The 21,213-nt window shown below is 49.0% G+C and overlaps 6 protein-coding genes across 6 annotated transcripts; 2 read left to right on the forward strand and 4 right to left on the reverse strand.

Moving 5' to 3' along the window:
• Positions 1-4,160: 4,160 nt before the first annotated feature.
• Positions 4,161-5,525, reverse strand: LOZ57_001424 (uncharacterized protein; the record flags this gene model as incomplete). The annotated part of the gene is made up of 2 exons (XM_049250514.1): positions 4,161-5,216; positions 5,286-5,525. The coding sequence occupies 2 exons, from the start codon at positions 5,523-5,525 to the stop codon at positions 4,161-4,163; spliced, it is 1,296 nt and encodes a 431-aa protein (XP_049110098.1).
• A 2,235-nt stretch (positions 5,526-7,760) lies between these two features.
• On the reverse strand, positions 7,761-9,012 carry SPE1_1 (Ornithine decarboxylase; the record flags this gene model as incomplete). Its single annotated transcript, XM_049250515.1, has 2 exons — positions 7,761-8,755; positions 8,814-9,012. 2 exons carry the CDS (start codon positions 9,010-9,012, stop codon positions 7,761-7,763), a joined length of 1,194 nt encoding a protein of 397 aa, XP_049110099.1.
• A 902-nt stretch (positions 9,013-9,914) lies between these two features.
• Positions 9,915-10,904, forward strand: LOZ57_001426 (uncharacterized protein; the record flags this gene model as incomplete). The annotated part of the gene is made up of 2 exons (XM_049250516.1): positions 9,915-9,981; positions 10,042-10,904. The coding sequence occupies 2 exons, from the start codon at positions 9,915-9,917 to the stop codon at positions 10,902-10,904; spliced, it is 930 nt and encodes a 309-aa protein (XP_049110100.1).
• An 892-nt stretch (positions 10,905-11,796) lies between these two features.
• LOZ57_001427 (uncharacterized protein) lies at positions 11,797-13,357 on the forward strand (the record flags this gene model as incomplete). Its single annotated transcript, XM_049250517.1, has 3 exons — positions 11,797-11,981; positions 12,039-12,272; positions 12,361-13,357. 3 exons carry the CDS (start codon positions 11,797-11,799, stop codon positions 13,355-13,357), a joined length of 1,416 nt encoding a protein of 471 aa, XP_049110101.1.
• A 1,299-nt stretch (positions 13,358-14,656) lies between these two features.
• On the reverse strand, positions 14,657-16,744 carry DED1 (DEAD-box ATP-dependent RNA helicase; the record flags this gene model as incomplete). The annotated part of the gene is made up of 2 exons (XM_049250518.1): positions 14,657-16,460; positions 16,521-16,744. 2 exons carry the CDS (start codon positions 16,742-16,744, stop codon positions 14,657-14,659), a joined length of 2,028 nt encoding a protein of 675 aa, XP_049110102.1.
• Positions 16,745-18,127: 1,383 nt separating this feature from the next.
• Positions 18,128-20,088, reverse strand: LOZ57_001429 (uncharacterized protein; the record flags this gene model as incomplete). The annotated part of the gene is made up of 3 exons (XM_049250519.1): positions 18,128-18,881; positions 18,980-19,490; positions 19,566-20,088. The coding sequence occupies 3 exons, from the start codon at positions 20,086-20,088 to the stop codon at positions 18,128-18,130; spliced, it is 1,788 nt and encodes a 595-aa protein (XP_049110103.1).
• Between the last annotated feature and the right edge of the window lie 1,125 nt (positions 20,089-21,213).

A 21,213-nucleotide genomic window follows, 5' to 3' on the forward strand; every position in this document is an offset into this window, starting at 1 on the left:
CTTGCTTCATAAATGCCTTCTTCAAGTCATAGAAGAATTTACAAGTCTCTTCTGTGAGAAAGCTGAGTGAACTGCCCACTTCTTCACTTCTTCTTCTTTTCTTTCTGAATTGCTTCTTCCCTGACTTCCCACTCTTTAACATGCTAGTCAAATCAAGCATGAGCTTGGAGAACTTGGAAATGAATCATCAGTAGAAGTTAGTAAATCTCAGAAAGATTTGAATATTCTGATGACTCTTGAACTCTGATCAAGAAATGATTGTGTCCATTCAGACTTTTTTTATTGGGACATTTTCTGATGATACCACATATTTCAGAAAGTCTATCTCTGTAACACTGAATCAGCATTTGAATCTCTTGCAATAGAGTTTAGTCTCTTTCAGTGTCTTGAGCATTTTATAAACATGTTCAGTGTGTTCTTTCTCATTCTCAGAATACACCACAACATCATTCAGATACATCATCACAAAGACATCTAAGTACTCTCTCAGTGTTTTGTTGATGTATGACTGAAATGTCACTGATGCATTCATAAGTTCAAATAAAATCATCTGATATTCAAACATTCTCAGTGAAGTCTGAAAAGCTGTTTTCCATTCATCTCTCTTTTTTATTTGTAAATGATGATATGCATTCTTCACATCCAGCTGGGTATAGATCTTAGCTTTCCCAATTCAATTCAGAATGTCTTCAATCAGTGGAAGTGAATATTGATTCTTTACTGTCTTTGAATTCAAGTTTCAATAATTCACACATATTCATAACCTTCCATTCTTCTTCTTTGCAAACAGAATGAATGACCCAGCTGATGATCTGAAAAATCTGATGAATTCACTTGACAAGATGAAGTTGACATATTCTTGTAAAGTCTCTGTCTCTGTTTCTGAAAGTCAATAAATGGGGTCAAACTTTGGCACTGTCTCTGACAACAACTCAATGTCTAGATCATTCTTTCAGTGAGAGGGCAAGAAAGTATCTTTTAAATTACTGAATGCATCAATTAAATCTTTATAACTGTCTGGTATCTGCAGATTCACATCTATGATGATGACTTGTTCACTTTTATGAACTCTCATTACATAGAAGAGTTTACCATCATCAACAAGTTTATTTAGAGAAACTGACTTGATTTTTGTCATAAGATCTAATCCACTCTGTTTACAAAACTCAAGTGACAGATTTCCAAATGAAACAACAGAATTATGACAGTGTAGTCAGAAGAGATCTAACATTATATTCTCAGATATATCAGCAATCAATGCTTGCTCATTAAACATTGGTCAATTATTCATAGTATCTTGTGTCTCAAAGAAAATGTTTGTAATTTCTTCAGATACTAACTTTAAATGATTCTTTTTTGCAGTCTCCATCTCAATATTCATCTTATGAATCTTCAGACTCAGTCTTACTGCAAGCTTCAGACTTATGATCAGAAAGAAACATAGTGAGTCTGCCACAGCAGTTCACTTAACTTCTTTTTCTATTTCAGAGTTATAAACTCTGATGAACAATGTAATTGAGAGAACAGCTTGTAGCTTAAATAACTTCAATTACTTAATATTCATTCTATCTACAGACTGCTTTCCAAACCTCTATTTCTTCTTTGACTTAATGCACTTATTTATATAGTGATCAGTCTCACCACAATTGTAGCAAGCATTCTTATCTGATTTTCCACTTCACTTTGAATTTATAAACTGAGAATTGAAGATTTTCTGATGTTGATTTTCTCTCTGTCATAATGAGATTCAGATCTTGTTTCTATAATCCTGATCTTGTGATCCATGGACTCAATTTAAATAGAATGATGTTCCACCATGATTGATATTTGTCTCTGAGATGAATTATGACTTTGGATTGAAAGTGGAACTTTTGACACTAAATTGTAATTGCATCACAACTGTCTGAATTTCATTCAGTTTCTCTGAGATTCTTCTGTTCATTCAGCTTGTTGTGCATAGATTTGTCATATTGCCATAGAAAAAGATGTTTGATGAACTTATTCACACTCTGTGTCTCTTCATTTATTTGTTGCAAATGTTGTTAAAATTGTTGCAATCAGTCAAAGTCTGATTCATCATTTCTTTTACAAAGATGAAAAAGATTTCTTCAGACTAATTGAATTTGATTTTCAGAATCATCTAGTTATAAAAGTAGAAATTGTTTGAGTTCAGTTCAGATATTTAGAGTAGAGTTCTGAACTGAGTGTGATTCTCAAAAATCTTTCTCACTATAGTTCAAGTCTGTGACTGCATACTTCAGAGTTTCATTGTTGTTCAAATCACTAGCATCTTAGATGGATTCTATTTGAAAGATAAATTGCTGATAGACTGCATAGTTCTTAATTTAATAGTTGATCTTATATTGTGAAGACTTGATGACTGAACTCTTCTTTAAAGAATTTGAATTAGAGATCAGAACATTAAATGATTCTGTTCATTCATGCTTTCTATTCAGAATTCATAAACTCTGCTGTAGTTCTTGAATTCTTTTCATGAGATGTATCTGCTCTCTTAAGTTCTCAAAAAATTCTGTGTTCTCTGAAGATGATTTCTCAGTCTGAGTTATGCTTTCATTCAGATTTATTGTTGCACTTGATGTCTCAGCTAACTCTGATACTGAGAAAAGAGTTAAGAATTCAGTTTGATCTCAGTTATTCTGTCTTGTGGAAATCATTGTTGAGCCATCTGCTTATTTAAGTGACAAACTGTGAGAATTGAATGATTGCAGATAACATGACAATGACTTACAGTCTTTGTAAATGAGATTAAGTTTGATGAGAGATGGTTATGAAGAGATCTAAGTATGAGAGAGAGAGAGAGATAACTTATATTGCTACAATAGTATCTAGAGTCTCTAGATATATTGCCACTAATCTTTGTAAAGAAGTATCTGTGACAGATTTTGTGTGTTCAGCTTTGCTAATGTGATTATGTGATCAGTTACAGAATTTACAAACTTCAGATGTCATGAAGCATGATCATCTAAGCATCAAGAAGATTTTACAAATCTCTTTTAGATGATGGAATGAATGTAAGAAGGCTGCAGCACAGAGCCTTACAATATACTTATATATTTATATATATCTATATAGTTATCAGTAAGTATATTCTACTAACTAAGCTTTTGTTGTATGAGCTTCTACTGCACATTGACTTGCTCACAAAGAAAGAGCTTTTCATGTTAATTACTCTGTTTACAAATAAATTTAATCACAATTTACAGTAAACTAATTTTATCATAAGTTGTTGATTCTAGATTTTACAATCCATTCAGTGTTCACATGAAATAAGATTTAACAAAAAACTTGATGTGTGTGTTCAAAAAAAATTTTTGGTTTTCATTTTGTAAAATATGAATTATGGCCGCTTGTGTCTTATAGGCTGCCGTACTAGTAAGGGCACTAAGGGGAAGTTGTATGGCGTAGTTGGTAAGCATCTGCAGGAATACTTCTGGCATAGTCTGTTATTGGAGCTTAGGGGCAACCACCATGACCTTCTTTCCCAGGTGGTTGCCTCTAGGGTGTTTTATCAACAGAGAAGCTTCTCTGAATGGAGAAGGGCCAGTTACACCCTAAATGGTTTCCTAAACAGAATGGAGTGGTAAGGGCCCAGATATCAAGAACACATACTGTCACTAAACCTGGGGTAGAGAGTGTGGCTTTTCATAGCCTTAGGCTTCATGAGAGCCTAGGAAAAATAAGAAATAATGACAACAACAACTTATGTAGTTGGTAAAGTTTACCGGATTCCCCAAATCTATGGAGTATGGTAACACTATAGCAGCTGGCAACATGGTAACTCAGTAAAACATTCACAATACAATCATATATGTACCAAAGGAAAAAGATGCATATTTACTCTAATTAAGTATATTGGTATGGCTTATGCTATGCTCCCTATTGGTATTTTAGGTTTTATTACATATCTGTAGATAGTAAGCTCATTCCAGGTCGTAGTTAAAATATGTAGTAGTTACAGAGCCAGCACGTTGGGGTTTTCATTCTGAGGCAACCGCTACATTGTGCCTGGAACACATAAATTCCAAATGACACATGTCTCCATCCGGTTGGTTCAAGGAACGTAGCAAACAAATGAACATTATAGATGAATAATAAAAGCACACAAAGCCAGTCTTACAGATAACAATTTTTGCAACCCGCTAGTTTATATTCTTAGCACTGCATGCCAACTGTGTCTTGACCCAGGAGCCCAACAACCGAAACCAGCCCAAGGGTTTTGAAGTTGTGCAGCTCCGCCTGGGCGTTTCGATACGATGAGCTGAACTCAACACAGAAAAAATAACAGCGCCCCCAAGGCTCACTGCGCAGATGCGTCCCGGTCCACAGCGCCAAATTCCCAGTCCCAGAAATTTGCCATGTATGGCGAGATAGGTGCCTACCAATCTGTTCTGTTGGAGTCCATCTTCCTCGCGGGCGAGAACTTGATAGGTGGGCTGGTTGATTTGGCGCTGTACGATGTAGATAGGCTGACCCGAGGTTATGTCTGGCTGCCGGAGGGTTTCTAACTTATCTTGCCATTCACTGTTTGAAATTTCGTCGCCAAAGATAATACCGGCGCCTTTGCCACTCCGAATAGGTTTTAGGAGATAGTTATTTTTTAGCTCAGGTTGACACTTGCTTTTGACAATCATATGTTCCAGCTCTTGAGAGCCAGGAAGATAGGTCGTTACGATGCCCTCTCGGAGAGCCCGTGCTTGTTCTTTGGTTAACACGCCGTGATTGGTAACAAGAGAGTCGAGCTCCTGTAATAAGATTCCAAGCATCCGCTTGTCATGAACGAGGAAAATGGTTCGCATATCGTTGAAACAGCGGAGAGCCAAGTGGCGTAGCATTTCAGGAGATAGCTCACGTAGTTCCCGCTGATGTAGTTCTAGGCCTACCTGGTGAACCTCCTCAAGTATCTCTCCACTATAAATAAACCTAGCTGATCGCCAAGCTTTGGTCATAGTACTATTTTGACTGGAACCCGGGGATTGAGGACTCTCCTCTTTCACCGTGCTACATAATTTATATCCGAACTTGGAGCTGTCAGTTGGTACTAGTCGAAGGTCTTCCGGAGAAATGAATATTGGGGCTGCTCCAGTTCGCCGTTCCACATCGTGAACAAAGAGATGGATATCGTGTCCGTATTCTTCTCCTTTAAGTAGGTGAAGCGGGCGTGTTGGATCAAAACAATTAAGTAGACTGTCAACGACCTTGGACATTATCAGAATTCGCCCACCCTTGTACAGTTTTCTTGCAATTTAAATACCAATTTGACTTACTTCACTGGGTTCTAACACACTCAACATGCATTTGTCCTCAGAGCCCATATCTTGTAAGGCCTGTTGGCCCGAGGAACTGAGGATAAATCCGTTGAACGAGAAACGAGCGTTAATTTCACAAAGAACGAACCTTTCTGCTACCTCAGAGGTGTCAGAAGCGTTCTCAATAAGAATATCAGGCCTCCAGGAGCCTAGGCATTCTTTAAATGGGCGGATCTCGTCAATTGCTTCCGTGCTCATCCACTAAAAATCGACAAATCAAGTCAGAAGACAGTACGAGCGTTGAATTACGAGGTGCACGTTACGCGTAGAAGATCTTCTTCGTGAGGTTCCAAAGGCATTCTATCGAAAAACCTAGCCTCCGTGTCGGTCCACCATCTTTCCACAATATTGGTGATGGCAAGCACCAATGCTACATGTAGGGTCTCGATATTTCGATAGTGCTGTGGATGTAGTAGGACTGGATGGGGACATGCGGCGCGATACAGGTTGAGCCACGAATCGCGAGGGTACTGCCGCAATAAGTGAGATTCTAATTGAAGTTTCTCTCCGGTTCGAACGGATGCCTCAACATGTTTAGGGGCTATAACTTTCGACTTGTCGCTTTTAGCGAGACAAATTTGTTGAAGACAAGCTTTATTCTCCATTGATAATATTTAAAAGGTCGCGGCTTCGCAGTAAATTGTTCGTATGTACGGAGTATGTACCAACAGAAGACAGAAAGAAATTTTGAGAGACACACATTCAGGGCAAACAGCAAGGTTAACAGAGGGATGCTTTCAAACTTCGGGATAGCCAAAGTGCGTACGGAGTATATCAACTTGGCCAATAAGCGGTGCCTGGTAAAAATTCGGCCAGGTGAGGAAGCACACCAGTTTAAGTCTGGCCTTTGCTTAGTTTTCAGCAAAAATGATTCCGAGAGTTCATATCTCGGGTCGATCACGGACAAATCATGTAGTTACGGGGGCTGCTCTGATCCGTTATGCAGGAGGATGTGGCGTGCATATACGGAGGGTTTGCTCCGTATACGTACTCCGTAAACGGATGGGAGCTCCAAACCCCCGGCTCGTCATTCCGCCAATCATATTTGATTGAAGCCCTCAGTCCCAATACGAATTGCAGCCAGCACCCAGGCTGAAAGCAAGTCGCGAATGAGGGCGGCGATTGTTGAGAGAATGCATCTGGAGGGGGTACTCTCGGCAGGGGTAAAGCTGAGGGCCAATCGGCAGCCGTGCAGGTAACTGCGAGCGGGGATGGAGCTCTGTTGCGCTCGGCAATCTGGCTGCGTTGATGGCCATCGCGTTCGTTTCGCTTTGTGTTGCTGGCCGATCGCCGTCGCGCTTAGTTAACTTAAACAGTGCAAACAACACACAAACAACACAAACACCAGGGCAAGGCACGGCACGTGCCAGTCTGATCAACGACGAGCTCCGACCACTGTGTTCACCCTCAGCCTGCCGCCCGTACCCAGCAGCGCCACGGCATCGAGAGAATTGTGGGATGGGCTCGGGTATCGCCACCGGATTCTTTCTCGCACTTCCATACAAGCCTACGCTGTCTTTTGGTGCAGTCACATCGATCAACGCGTCTCCGCTTTCCTCTCGGGTTTCAAACAACGCTCAAAGTTACTCAGCATGGTTAGAATCACAACTTTCCCTGTTTTGGCCCCAAGCTCTGTTCAACATTTGAGGAAGAGAGTGACTTGCTGTCAGACAAATCCTGTGCCTCACAGAACAGTTTGGTACAATGTTACAGGAGAAGACGCCGGTGTAATCCACGTCAGCCTGTGCTAACTACCGTCCTAAATATTATCCCGATCGGGATTTTCCCGACGGGTAGGTTATACGTACATAGTACCCCATGTCGTGTATAGATTCTTTGCTATGAGCTTTTTTCGGAACCACACTGCTACATTCTGCAATTTATGCCATTATGGTCTTGGAGCTTTGAGAGCAATGGGCAGGCCTGGAGACAGCTTTTTGCCTTTCGTTTCCTAGACCATACGGACTACTCCGTATAGTGCCTCATTTCCTGTTGAGAACTTGTCCCTTTTTATCTGACAAGTTTATGCCCCGCTTCTACATGTACATGTACAGCGCTAATATTTACGCACAGTATGACCGTTTGTATTTCCAGAATGTCCATTCTGGCTATCGCCGTGCCTCGAAAGCATGCGAAGTTTTCCTTATAGTTGGCCAAAGTCCTCTTAGAATTCCCGTGTTTGTGCTCAAAACTATCACCTCGTTATCCATTTTTGAACCCTTGCCTTGTTTGGCTACGTCTTCTATCATTCCCAGGGACCTTTTCAGAAAATAATGCAACGCTTTGATTGCGCTAATGGGTGCTAGTATCGGAAATAAACGATCCTCGTTGGAGTTGGATATCCAAATGGTTGTTTTGTGCTTTGGAAAACCATTGAAATCATTGGAAGTGACATGCGCATATGCTTTATCATGATTAGAAAGTGTTCGAAACTCACACCAGAGCATACCACTTACATCCCATAGCTGGAAAATACAACCACTCGCCGACCCTAGCCCCTGAGGGGAGGGGACAGTCCATGAGTATTTTGTCGAAACTATCGCACGTCTGCCCCCAGACAGTATACTTCCCCCGCGCCTCGTTACTTTGCCTACACGGCACGCCAGATTTATCCAGCAAAATAGGCTGTGGCACCACTTTTTCTGTTAGAGCGTTCAGAAAATTATGATATATGCCATCATTGATATAAATATCTCCTGTTGGGATTGTCTCTCCTAAAGCAGTTTGGTGGTCTAAACGCCCTTTAGGTCGAGTCCCAATCACCCGGCATATAAGGTGAAATGCTTCATGGACGAAGAAACGACCGGGTTCAGCTACCCACCGAATCTTTCTTTCTATGTCAAAATATTCTCGGATGGCTTGCCGGATAGCAGTTGCTGCGTCATCAAAGTTTTCACTTGAAAACCCACCTCCAACGTCGACTGTGCCTATCGGGTGTTTTCTCCCCTCCCCGAAAGTTTCATTATAATCATAAACTTCTCGGGTGAGGGCAATTGCTCGACGATATGCATCGCAGTCAGATGCACTGGAGCCGACATGAAAGCAAAGTCCCACGACTCGCATGTTGAGGTCCTTTGCTAGTTTGAGAAGCTCCTTGGCTTCTTGTAGCCTAACACCGAATTTTTCGGACAGTCGAGCCCGCGAGGTCGGGTCGTCGGCCCACAAACGAAGATACAGAGCTGCAGTTGGGAAATACGTTGCTAACTTTCGTAACTCGTCTTCACTGTCAAACATTGTTTGTTCCACGCCGTGTTTTTTGGCATATAGAACATGGTCTTCTGACTTGAATGGTGCAGCAAAGAGAATGCGATGAGGTTCAACCCCGAGCTCAAGAATCCGCTTGATCTCTGATTTGGACGCACAGTCAAACCCTGCTCCATTTTTTGCAAGTATTTTCAGAACGGTGGGATTATCATTGCATTTCATTGCTTAATTGCAGTCAGTTATGGCTTAAGACCGGGCTGTTGCAAAGTCAAAAACACTTACCATAGAAAGGCTGAATATCCTCGAATCGACTTTCCCATCTTTTCAGCTGATGTTGGATGTAAGTTTCGTCCGCAACAAAGAAGGAGTCTTTGAACGTGGAATCGCCATGAAGATGGTTTAGGACTTTAGATTGAACGAGGGGGGGGATCGCATTTGGGCTGTAACTGGAGGCAAGATTTTTTTGGTTAACAACCTCCATAGAAACTACCTGAAATAACTGCCGTGCGAGGATGGCAAGAGAGGGTGTGCGTGTGTTGTTGAAAGGTGTGAGCAGAATACTCCGCACAGAGCTTCGCATTGGTATGCTCGATGAACCTTATATGAGTCGCTCGTCACTATTTTCCCTGGGCTTCTGATTGCAGAAGCTTATTCTGCGACTTCTGCAACTCTGAGTGGAGCTGGGAAAAGACCCGAATGCCGATCAGCAAGCACGGGCGAATCGATAGTTGGGTATGGGTAGCGTTCAACTGTCACAAACGTTTCTCACATTTACACTTGATTCGCGAGAGAAACACGGATAATTGCCACAGTTTTGGTTCCACATTCTCCCTCTTCCGTGCTTTTCTTTTCTCTGGAATACGGGGCTTCCCGTATGGGCTACCTCAAGTGCCCACCCGCGGCATCTTATCTTATCCGTTGACTTCATCTCGCGCTGCCCGGGCGCTTCGTGCAGGGTGTGGCTGCCTGAGGCTGCAAGGGGGCGAAGGGCTTAGTGGACCACTGGACATTGCGAATCTTTCAACTATGAAAGGGCTCCCAAACTCTCACTAGCCAGTGCTATTTAAAATCCAGAAAAGTGATGAAAGCCATGTCTGGATCCCCCGTAAACAATACAGTTGCGTGTCTTTTAAATTGTGGTTGACAGTTTTTGAGGTTCAGCAAGACTGGGCTCGTATTTGAGAGGGACAACGCCAGCCTCACTCGATCGTCCTCTCTGGGAGGGTGATTTTTACGGTCCAGATTGCTGGGTATTGATGGGAACATCGATGGAGGAGTAGGCTCGCGATATCTGAACTAAATTGCCGGCTAGCGGGATTCTAGAAGTCTCCCTTTCTCATATCTGTTCCTCTTTAACCGCGATTCTTGCGTCAAGAGACCAGAATGTTCCGCCTTTCATTGACCAACCGAACTGGGCTAAAGGCCTCAAAAGCTTCCATTCCATTTTTTCGTATGTATATTGAAGGCTGGCTTTCCCATGGTATTGGCAATACTCTAACATCATAACTAGGATCTCACCATTCCGTTGCACGGCTACATGCATCCCAATTAGAATGCTCGGATGAACAAAGCCATATCGAATCCATCCACAAACATCTGGAAACTACCGGGGTTTTGAAAATCGATCTGGGCTTCGAGGACAGCGATAGTCGATACATGCAGCAGGTTATTCTAAACCTACACAAGTTCCATGGACATGGGCTTCCGATCACTCATTCTGCGTCTCGAGGTTGGTTCTGGGATGTTCGGCCTCTCGCCAGAGCGCAGCCTACTATAACAAAGCCTGCGCGCTCTGAAACTGCACAGGATTTCCCATGGCACACAGACTGCAGCTATGAACACTATCCGCCTCGATTTTTTGCTTTGCAAGTTCTTCAGCCGGATCGATGCGGTGGAGGGACACTTTCCATTCTAAATGTCGACCGGCTTATACAATTGCTACCCATGGCCACACGGATATCTCTATCCAAAGCTGATTATCGAATCACCGTACCAGCGGAATTTATCAAGAGCGATGAACGATATATTACTGGGAGTATTCTCGGCCAAGCGCTAGACAGTGGCTCATCCGAGTTAAGGTTCCGCGAGGAAATCTTGACCCCCTTAAGCAGTAGCGCAAGGCTGGCGATTGAAGAGCTTGGTAAAACACTCCACAGCCGGCAGGCAAGAGAAGCAACAGTTGATCTGACCCCGGAATTGCTTCCTCGGGGGTCGATTATTCTCATCAATAACAGAAAATGGCTTCATGCCAGGAGCGAGGTGAAAGATCCGCAACGTCATCTACGCCGAGTACGTTGGGACGCCCGGCCCTTCGTGGCTGGAGATACTTTACCGTTCGAACACGTCGACAATCTGGTAAACAGCCATCTGTAGCGGCTTCGCGGATTACAAGGGAGCCTATGCAAGAGACGACCAAGGATCGACAGAAGGGTGATCTCTGTGATTAACTAAAGTTTCGTTTAGAGGTACGAGTACATACATACATAGAAAACCCTCATCATATGGGAAGTTCGAATTAAGGCTTTAGCCGGCCATAATCCCAATTTATGTTAAGCTAGTCGTCAAGATCTGCAATCGACGGGCTTTCGGGCCCTGTCCGCTCCTCTCCCCTGGTAGCCACTTGGGTACCAGAGAACGCAAGTCCTTGGGCAGATGCTCTTATCTACAGCCGCCAGTGGAGTTTTGTACGTATGCATACGGGGGACTCCGTAGTTACATACTCTGTACATACATATTTAGTTATGTTTCATTGTTTCTGTGGGGTATCACAGTGACAGAAGCGAGAAGGGAGATGCATGGGGAGCATTCATGCTTCCTCAATCGTTTTGCTTCTTTTCCACGACTAGCTAAACCATATTAGAGAGAGTACGGAGTAGCTTCCAGGATAATGAGCCCCCGGAGTTATATGTATACGTACGGATTTCCATCCTGACTGCTCCGTACTTCGAAGGCGTCCCACTCTCGTATCTGACATTGTGTTGGCACCCAATTCATGTCTGGGTTCGTGATCCGTCGGCTATTCTCCCACCAGCCTGTTTTATGATCTTCCGAAAGGCCTAGAGCAAGGCTATGTAGCTTTAGGCACACAGTTGGAGTCGGGCTGCAACCAAATACTGAAACGCGAATGAAAAGCGGACTCTGTCATACGGAAAACGCCGGACTCGTTCTCGGAGAGTAGTTATATCAAAGAACCGAGACTTAAAGGGCTGTCTTTACAACAAAGACCGTTGCGTTCGCAGCAGACTCTTTGTTCTCGTTCGTTACAATGGCATCTAAATCTTATGCGCTTGAAAACATCCTTGCTGTGGCCAAAGTCCACCCTTTCTATTCGGATGTCGAGTATCCCCCAACGCGAGAATCATTGGCGAAGATTCTGGCCGAGGCTAGCGAGAACGACAATTCTAAGCGGTTACAGTTGAAAGACTTCCCCCTCATACGCAAGGAGACTCTGTAGGTGGTGTCACTGGAATGCAGCGCGCTGTTTCTAGCTCATTTCGATCCCTCTAGCTACCAGTCAATCAAAAGACTGTCTGCGGACACAAACCCTCGTAACGGCTACCGCCAGCATGGGTACATCAGCGTTACTGGGGGAGGATCTGGCGGCGTTCCTATGGTGTTTGTCACAGATTCCGCTGAGAATCGAAAGCACCGGGACGTGATGGGCTCGCTCATTCGTGGCTGTGGTCTGATTAAGCCGGGGGATTGGATGCTGACTATGCATATCTCGGGATTTTTCTATCGGTACGTCTTGTAACAGACCTCCAGTGCAGTCCCTCTCTGGGCTCCTTGTGGAAATAGCATGTAGCCAGGCTGATGTGCTTGTCGCCAGGGCGCTTGATTTGGTGACCGAGTTGGTCGAACAGGCGGGCGGGAGCGTTCTCTGCGCTGGCCATAACATGTCGTACGCCGAAGTTGTTGCCGCAGCCATCAATTATCAAGTCAATGTGATTGCTGGAGACGGCAGCCAGATGGTCCAGCTGGCGGCATACATCTCGTCTCTGCCTCCGGCGCAGCGAGAGGCCATCAAGATCACCAAGTTCCTGTATACATCCGAGCCGCTGATCCGGGCCCAGAGAGCTTTCATCAGATCAGTGATGGGCCCCATAGCGATTTGCTCGATCCTAGGCAGCTCCGAGGCTGGGGCGTGGGCTGTCGCTAATCTGGATCTGACGGGCGATACCGAAGATGACTACACGGAGTTCATCTTCGACACGCGGTCCATGGTGATCGAAGTGCTGCCCATGTCGGTGGAGGACGAAGACCAGCTGGAGAGCAACCCCGGGGCGGTGGGCGTGAGCGAGGTCGCCGAGGGAGAAATCGGCATCATTGTGCAGACCTCGCTGCAGCGGCTGCGCCATCCGCTGGTGCGATACGTGTCGGGCGACATGGGCTCGCTCCGCCCGCTGCCGGCTGCCGCTCTGGCGTCCATCCCGGCGGCGGACGCGCCGTACATGAAGTTCCTGCGGCTGTATGGCCGCGATCGACGGTTCAGCTTCAAGTGGTATGCGGAATACTTCACGTTTGCCAAGCTGGAGACGTTCATGCGCACGCCGGCGTACGGCATCATGCAATGGCAGGTTGTGCTCAGCTACACCGCCGGCACGCCCGAGATCGCGCTGGAAGTCCGCGTGTTTCGACCGGGCGAGGACACGAGCGAGCTGGTTTCGACGGAGGACGTCACACAGCGCATCAAGCGGTTTTTCGGGCTGTTGCCGATCAACGAGCACCTCTTCAACCTGGTCTTTGTGCGTAGTGCAGACGAGTTTGAGCGCAGTAAGACGGGCAATAAAATCATCAAGTTCGTCGACCGCACGAAGAAGCTATGAAGGGGCTGTCGTTGCCGATCATGGCGGGTGTGATACGCCTCAGGGGCCGTGGTGGATGGATGCATGGATGGATGAAAAGAAGGATCGGTAGAAACCAATACACGGAATTGTTTGGCTAGAACTATTTGATTAGAACGCGAAGAAACAGATACTCCAGACATCAAAGCCCATTTTTTCCCGCTGCCCTCTCCCGTGAAAAAAACACAGCACAAGCACGCCGGTGCCTAAAAAAAGAATCATTTTGCACCACGAAGAAACGGAAATATCAAATCGAAAAGGCCCGTCCATCCGCGGGTATGTTCAAATCTCCATGTAAATTCTCCACCGCCATTTGTGGCTCGAGTCCGAAAAAAAAGAAAACAAAAGTATCTCAACAGGTATTGAAAGCTTTTAGGTTGGTCTCGGCATCGAACTCCTGATGAAGGGAGAAACCCCGGATCCCATGCTGTTTTATGGGCCGGCTGGAAATTCAAACTAACGCCGGCATGCAATGCAATGCAAAAAAACACCATCTATCAACCACCGTCGTTTCGCCACAAAGAATAGCCGAGGAGGGACACGCTTCGTGTGATGCAAATGCTTCGAAGCCCCGATGCCATCTCAAACACCAAGACTGCCCCGCCCGATTCATGTTGTAACGACGAGAAAAGTGTAAGGAGGATCGTATTTCTTAGACATCCAGTGAAGCAAGGCAGAGGAGAAAACGGAAGGCAGGGCGGGAAAATATGAGACGACGAAACAAAGCAAGAGGAACAAAAGTACAAATAGCATCCTTTGCAAAGAAATAACAAACAAGAAATCTATGTAAAACGCGCGCATCGATGCAGTTTGGGCAGTCATTAGACGGCATGAAAATCGTAAGGAGCACTTTTTGGTTCAGAAACGAATGCAAATGCAAAAGGCGTTCCCGCTCAGCAACGCGCTCGAGCCAGCTCCTCTTTCAGCGGCTGAACGACTTAAGGGGGTATCTGAATAAAGCGGTCGCAGAGAGAGGAAATACAACGCTGTCTATGATGTTCATGCAACCTGGTTGGGAATGCCCAATGACCGAAGTGCAAATAAGGCCCATAAGCAAAGAAGATCGGACTGCATCGAACAGCGCATCTAAAACTCAAACGAAGAACAAAGAACGAGTAGAGAAATACGGATTGCAAAGGAAATTCGTCACAAATCATGACCAGATTGGCGGCATAAATGTCGAGTTTCGGTTCGATCCATTCGCGGTAATGCTGGATTAAGTCGTGCAAAGGGGCCCAAGCCAAAAACTCCCATGGTCATGTTGAGAGACTATTGGTGGCTCTACCACCAGGAAGACGGTCCAGTGGGACCAGAGGGGTTACCGTAGCCGCCACCGTAACCACCCCCACCACTATAGCCGCCGTAGGAGGGAGCGCCGCCGAAATTGCCACCGCTGCTGTAGTTACCACCGCTGCCAAAGCCACCGCCGTAGGATGGACCACTGCTCATGGCAGGGGGACCACCACCGCCCATGCGGCGCATATCACGAGTGGCATTTGTTCCTCGGCCTCGGCCGCCGCTTCGCCCACCACGACCACCATAACCACTGCCCTCACGAGCAATACTCTCCAAAAAGGCAGGGACTTCCTGGTGAGCTTCCTTGAGCAATTCGATGAGGTCACGGACAACGCCACGGTTACCACGATTGAAAAAGGCAGTTGAGAGACCCGTGTTTCCAGCACGACCGGTACGGCCAATGCGGTGAACGTAGTCATCAATGTCGGTTGGAAGGTCGTAGTTGACTACATGGGTAACGTTTGGAATATCAAGACCACGAGCAGCAACGGCAGTGGCGACAAGGATTGGGCAGCGGCCATTGCGGAAGTATTCAAGAGCGCGCTCACGCTCACGTTGAGTACGATCGCCGTGAATAGCAGTGGCGGGGAAGCTCTGGTTGATGAGAAACTCGGAAAGGGAGTCGGCCATACGTTTGGTCTCAACAAAAATAAGAGTGAGTCCAGAACCATGGGTGTGGAGGATGTCCAGCAGTACAGAGCGTTTGTCACCATCTTCAACGTATTCGACCTTCTGGGTGATGTTCTCAGAAGTTGACCCGACACGCCCAACGGACAAGAATACGTAATCTTTCAAAAAGTCGCGCGCAAGCATCTGAATATCACGAGGAAAAGTGGCAGAGAACATGAGAGTCTGGCGTCCATTGACGGGAGGCATATCTTCACCCTCGACAATGCGGCGAATCTGAGGTTCGAAACCCATGTCCAACATGCGATCAGCCTCATCAAGCACGAGATACTTGATATTGCAGAGCGAAATCCGACCGCGCTCAATAAGGTCGACGAGACGTCCAGGGGTAGCGACAAGAAGATCACAACCACGCTCAACCTGGCGAAGCTGGCCTCCAATATCGGCACCGCCATATACAACACAGGGGCGGACCCAAGATCGATAGGCGAATTTACGGGCTTCGTCATAGATTTGGGATACCAACTCGCGAGTAGGGGCCAAGATCAATGACGTTGGGTAAGCTTTTCGCTGGCGACCATAGCCTAAATTTTGAGCGGGCATAGAAGATGGGCCATTTTGGAATGCTTGGGAGAGAATCGGGAAGAGGAAACCACCAGTCTTTCCGGAACCTGTCTGGGCACAAGCCATCAAATCACGGCCACCCATCACAATTGGAATAGAGTATTTCTGGACAGGAGTTGGGGTCTTGTAGCTAGCCAGTTTAATGTTCGACAACAAATGATCGTCCAATGGAGGGTTGGTGAAAGCAGTGACCGGATCTGGGACATCGTGACCGGATGCCTCCACTGGGATATCGTCGTAGTTTGCAAAGTTGATGCCGGTATGCTGCTTGGAAGGGTCGTTGGGAACACCGAAAAGTTCGCGTTCAAGGCGAGCGTTTGCTGGGCCGGGCACGTGCTTTCCATCACGCCACTGACCATCACCAGAGCCACGAGCGGCGCCACCACCAGATGGAGCACCGCCGCCATAACTTTGACCTCCACGACTGCCTGGGTGGCCATATGCATTTGGATCAAAACGAGGACCACCGCCCGCATTCCAACCAGGGGTACCATTCACGTTGTTGGCAGGACGAGCATTCCAGTTGTTCTGGGCGCCACTATAGGTGTACTCTTAGTGTCTGGAAAATAGATAAGGAGAGATAAAGGCATCAACTTACTTTGCCGCCCAAGCTCCGCCGGCTCCGCCAGCTGCGCCAGCATTCATCGGAGGGCGATTCTGCGGGGTTGCCTGAGCACCATCAACGGGCATCGGGGGGGCCACGGGTCCACGCTGTTGGGAGCGAAGGTGGGGAGGTATGTAGGGGGCACGACCAGTGGCGTGGCCAGGAGCATGTTGAGAGTCATCAAGAGTGAGACCAGCAATTTTCAAGGATTCAGCCATAATTTCACTATTACGTTCATTTGTTAGTCTGAACAGGTCAAGTGGCGAGGGCATACACACCGAGTAAGCAGTTATACTATCAAAGTGTGAGGTTGGCAGCTATTTTAAGTATGTAATATTGAATCAAACGTAAGTTCCAGACTGATTACTGGTGCGTAAACGACCAAGAAACGTCCGTTATGATATGCAGGGTTCAGGTGATATTTTCGAAAAAGAAATACCGAGCAGAAGATTCAACAATGAACTAATCGGTCAAAGCTGAATGGACCTGAAAAAAGAGAGACAGAAACCAGAGCAAGGAATTGTATCTCTCTCAGATCTAAGGTCTATTGAAAAAAAAAAACGGGCGAAAAATGACAGGGCAAGAAAAAGAATGAGGGCGTGGGATGGAATTAGAAAAGGGACAGAAATTAGCAGATACAGTAACGACTTTTCTTTTCCAGGAACACGCAGAGGGGCGTGAGGTGTATTTGAAGAAGGGAGAATTGTGGGATGAAGGGGGAGGTTTGGGAGGATGGGAAGAGAGAGAAGAGGGAAGACAAAAAAACGACGAGGATGGAGTGAAGTTGGAAGAAGCGAAAAACAGGACGGCTTGGCGGGCTAGGCCACAGGGGGCTAGCGCCACGCAAAGTTTATTCAGAGTTTGCCCGGCAGGCAAACCTTACATAAGCCACCTTGCCATCCCGCGCAGGACGATGAAGAGCGGGAAAAGAGACACAGAGAGCGGGCGAAAGCAAAAGGCGACGACGCAGAGGAGCAGTGGAGAAGTAACCAGCTGCTACTGATAGATAGATACCTAGCCTACAGACCGCTTCCTGCGTCACAGGCAGAGTGCCAGGCTGTCCGTTGCCCGTAACGCCAAAAAGCTTTTTTTCCACGCCTCGATGCTTCGCCACCTCGGCCAGCCTATCGCCTCCCAAGACCTTAAAAAACAAGTCTTGAAATTCAAATTCTCGTCAAAAATTATTTATGGATCCTGGCCATTACATGCTCTGATACAGACTGTGTGTGCCTGCCTGTATCATTTGATCGAGGGAGCCAACTGACATTTCTAACGTATTCAGTATAAGAGCTCTAGTCCGGAGTACTGTCATATATAAATAGTTCGTGATTCCTAAAGTGATGTGCTTGTAACTAGTGGATATTTATCAACAATGGCTCAAGGTCAAGCCCCTAAAAGATAAAATGTGTGCAGATACAGCCAGGCAACCAGATATTTCCAAGGCCAGAAAATAAGCAATCAGTGCAGCGCGCCAAATGCAGAGCTCAATCCATCAACACGAACAGAGGTATCAAGAGTATCCGGGGTTGGGGAAGAAGATACAAAACACAGGTTGGCGCGACAAACCCATGGTAGAGAGTACATGCAAATTGTGCAAAGAATTATTCGCTATCATCGTGTATACTGCTGGTCGTAGTCGCCTCTAGCCACGCCTCGCGGCCTCCAATATCGCACACGCTGTCCATCCACATCACGCTGGCTAAGTGCCCCTTTAGCTCTTGCCATGACCCGGGCCCCACAGCATCAAGAGCACTAGCCAGTTTTCTGCAGAACCACGATCTATCAGACGTGTTTTTGGCGGCCATCGTCCCCAGCACTAGGCACCACAGCAGCATCTCTTTCCCACTGTTCCAGGCCATCGAGTGCTCGGACTCGAGAAAAGCGGCTCGAACCATGGACGCCAGCCGTTTGAACGGGCGGTTGGCGGCGGGGAGCGGGAAGATCACGAGCATGCTGTAGATCTGGGCGGCGAGGCGGCAGGTCTCGTATGTTTCATATATCTGCATGAATTGTTCCGGCAGCTCCCAGACCGAGGACAAGGCCACTAGGTTGTATTGAATCCAGTTGCGCCGGTCGGCGATGACGGCCAGCTCTAGCTGCGGCAACAGGCCCTGCGAGTAGACATTGACGACATGGTTGTAGTCCCGCATCTGCTGCAGAACGCTGACGATGTCCTCTGGTAGGCCGGCGTTAAGAACGGGGTCCACCGGGCGGCTGTCCAGCGGGGTGCCGAACAAGACGGGGTTTGTCAGGGTTGGCCAGTGCGGCGTTTTACCTTGGGCGCTCTCGGCGAAGATGGGGACGAATGGCAGGCGGGGCTTGACCAGACACTTGGTCGAGAGCATGACTACGGCGCTGGAGAAAGAGAAGGGGGGGTCAGCTAGTTTCCTGTGCGTTGGCTAGACGGACGGATGCATGCAGGTGGGGTCTTTGTTATGTGCGGGTGGACATACGTTGACAGGATCTCGGCGAGGCCAGGCATTTTCAGCTGATCGAGGCCGCCTTTGGTCTCGATCAGGGCGAGCAGGCCCTTGATGTGGTGGTCGTTGAGCGACAGGCCGCCGTAGACGTCGAGCCACTGCAGGTTGCGCAGGGGGGCCTTGGGCCAGGGGTCGGCGACGTTCCAGCCGGAATAGTCGATGCGGTTGAAGGCCATGCAGAGGACGGCGAGGATGACCTCGTCGGAGCAGGCCTGGGAGGGGTGGTGCATCATCTTGTTGAGCTGCTTGATGGTCTCGGTCTCACAGACGATCTGCTCGAGCTTCTCGTCGCGGGTCTGCGGTGCGACGTGGGCGCTCTCGAGGCGCTTGCGGGTCTGCATGTGGCCGGCGGCACCGTACAGGAAGGCGGTAAACAGGGCGGGGCTGCTCATGGCGGGGGGCAGCCAGTTCTGGGCGGCGTCCTTGCGGTGCCAGCGGCGGTTGGCGGCCCCGAGGACGAGGCCGGGCCAGAGGTCGAGGACAGCTGCGCGGCGGGGGGGGGGAGAGGTCAGTAGGGGGCGTCAAGAGGGCCAGACAGGGGGGCACGGGCGCGACGGACCATACTGCATGAGCTTGCTGATGGCGGACTCGCCCAGCATGGAGGGAGCGGCGTGCGAGGGGTCGGCCAGCCAGGCGGTCAGGAGGTTGAAGGGACGGTCAGCGGCGGCGGCGGCGGCGGCGGCCTGGGGAACGAGCTGCGACGCCGCATCGTAGTCGTCGCGGTCATTGTCGGTGGACGGCGATGGTGGTGATGGTAGTGGTTGTGGTGGTGATGATGATGATGATGATGCGGTCGGGTTCGTCGTCGTCGAGGGCGGGCGGGGAGGAGGAGCCGGGGGGCTGCAGGGCTGCAGGCGGGCAGCGGGCGGTTTGGCGGCGGGTTTGGGGGTGCGACGGGCGCGGTGCTGGCGCCAGATGTAGCGGCTGGCGTGCGAGCGGATGACGGAGCGATTGTGCGATTTCTGACGCTCGGAGGTCGGGTTGACGCTGACGAAGTGGAAGCGGTCGAGAGCGAGGGCGTGCTGGGGGTCGGCGGCGGGCGCGATCGGCGTAGCGGGCGGCGGGCAGTGCCGGGCGGGCATGGCGGGCGGGCAGTCAGTTAGCTAACTAGGTGCTCGCAGACCTACCGGGCGGTCCTCGGTGGCCTCGTTACGGTCTCGTCCTCATACGGGCACCGCGAGCAGACACAAGCAAGCAAGCAAGCAAGCAAAGCGAGCGGGCGGGCGGCGGCGAGCTAGCTAGCAGCGCCGATGGATTGCATTCCAGCCGGCGGGCTCCGGTGGAGGCCAATCAGCCGGGGCAGACGATCCATCGTCGTTCACTGAATTAACTAGTTGATTAATTACAGGATCTAATGCTGCCGCTCCTCCTCGCCCGCCCACTCGTCGCGCCCCAGCCGCACGATGTCGGCCATCTCCAGCACCCACACGCGGCCAGGCGCCGTGCCCGCTGCCGCCTGCCGCGCTGCCGCCACCGCCGCCCGCCCGATCGTGCGCTGGTCCTGGCCTGGAGTTGTGGTTAGCGGTGGTAACTAGAAGAGATAGATGCTACTTCTCACCCACGCGGTCCTGCACGCCCTGCCCCAGCCAGCCCAGGCCCTCGACCGCGCGCTCCAGCAGCGCCGCCTTGGGCGACTCGCGCCCGATGATCATGCCCGGCCGCAGGATGATGGCCTGCGCGAACCCCAGCGCCGTGATCGCGTCCTCCACGCCCACCTTCATGCGCGAATACGGCGCCCACCCCGACACCCACCCGCGCGTGCCCGCGCTCGACACAAACACGTACGTCTGCACGCCCGCCGCCCTCGCCGCCTGCGCGTTGGCGATGCACAGGTCGTGGTCGATGCGCCACTGCGCCGCCAGCCCGCCCGCCGCCGCCCGCGTCGTGCCCACCGCGTTGAATACCACGCTCGGCGCTGGCCGCAGCCCCGCCAGCCGCTCCCCCCAGCGCCCCGTGTCGCCCTCCTGCACCGCCTGCAGCTTGCGCGACGTCGCCTCCGGCGCCCGCCGCGACACCGTGTGCACCGTCGCGAACTCCTCCGTCCCCAGCAGCGCCGCTAGGATCTGCGAGCCCACCGCCCCCGTGCTGCCAAACACCGCCGCGCTGGCCATCGTCGTCGTTGTCGTTGTCGTCGATCGGAATACTCCGTAATGCCGCGAGGACTCGAGTTCAAGCTAGTCGACTGACTGATAATGAAGAAGACAATA

The sequence above is a fragment of the Ophidiomyces ophidiicola genome (genome assembly GCF_022830035.1).
Source record: "Ophidiomyces ophidiicola strain CBS 122913 chromosome Unknown scaffold_4, whole genome shotgun sequence".
In the NCBI taxonomy this organism is placed as follows: Eukaryota; Fungi; Ascomycota; class Eurotiomycetes; order Onygenales; family Onygenaceae; genus Ophidiomyces; species Ophidiomyces ophidiicola.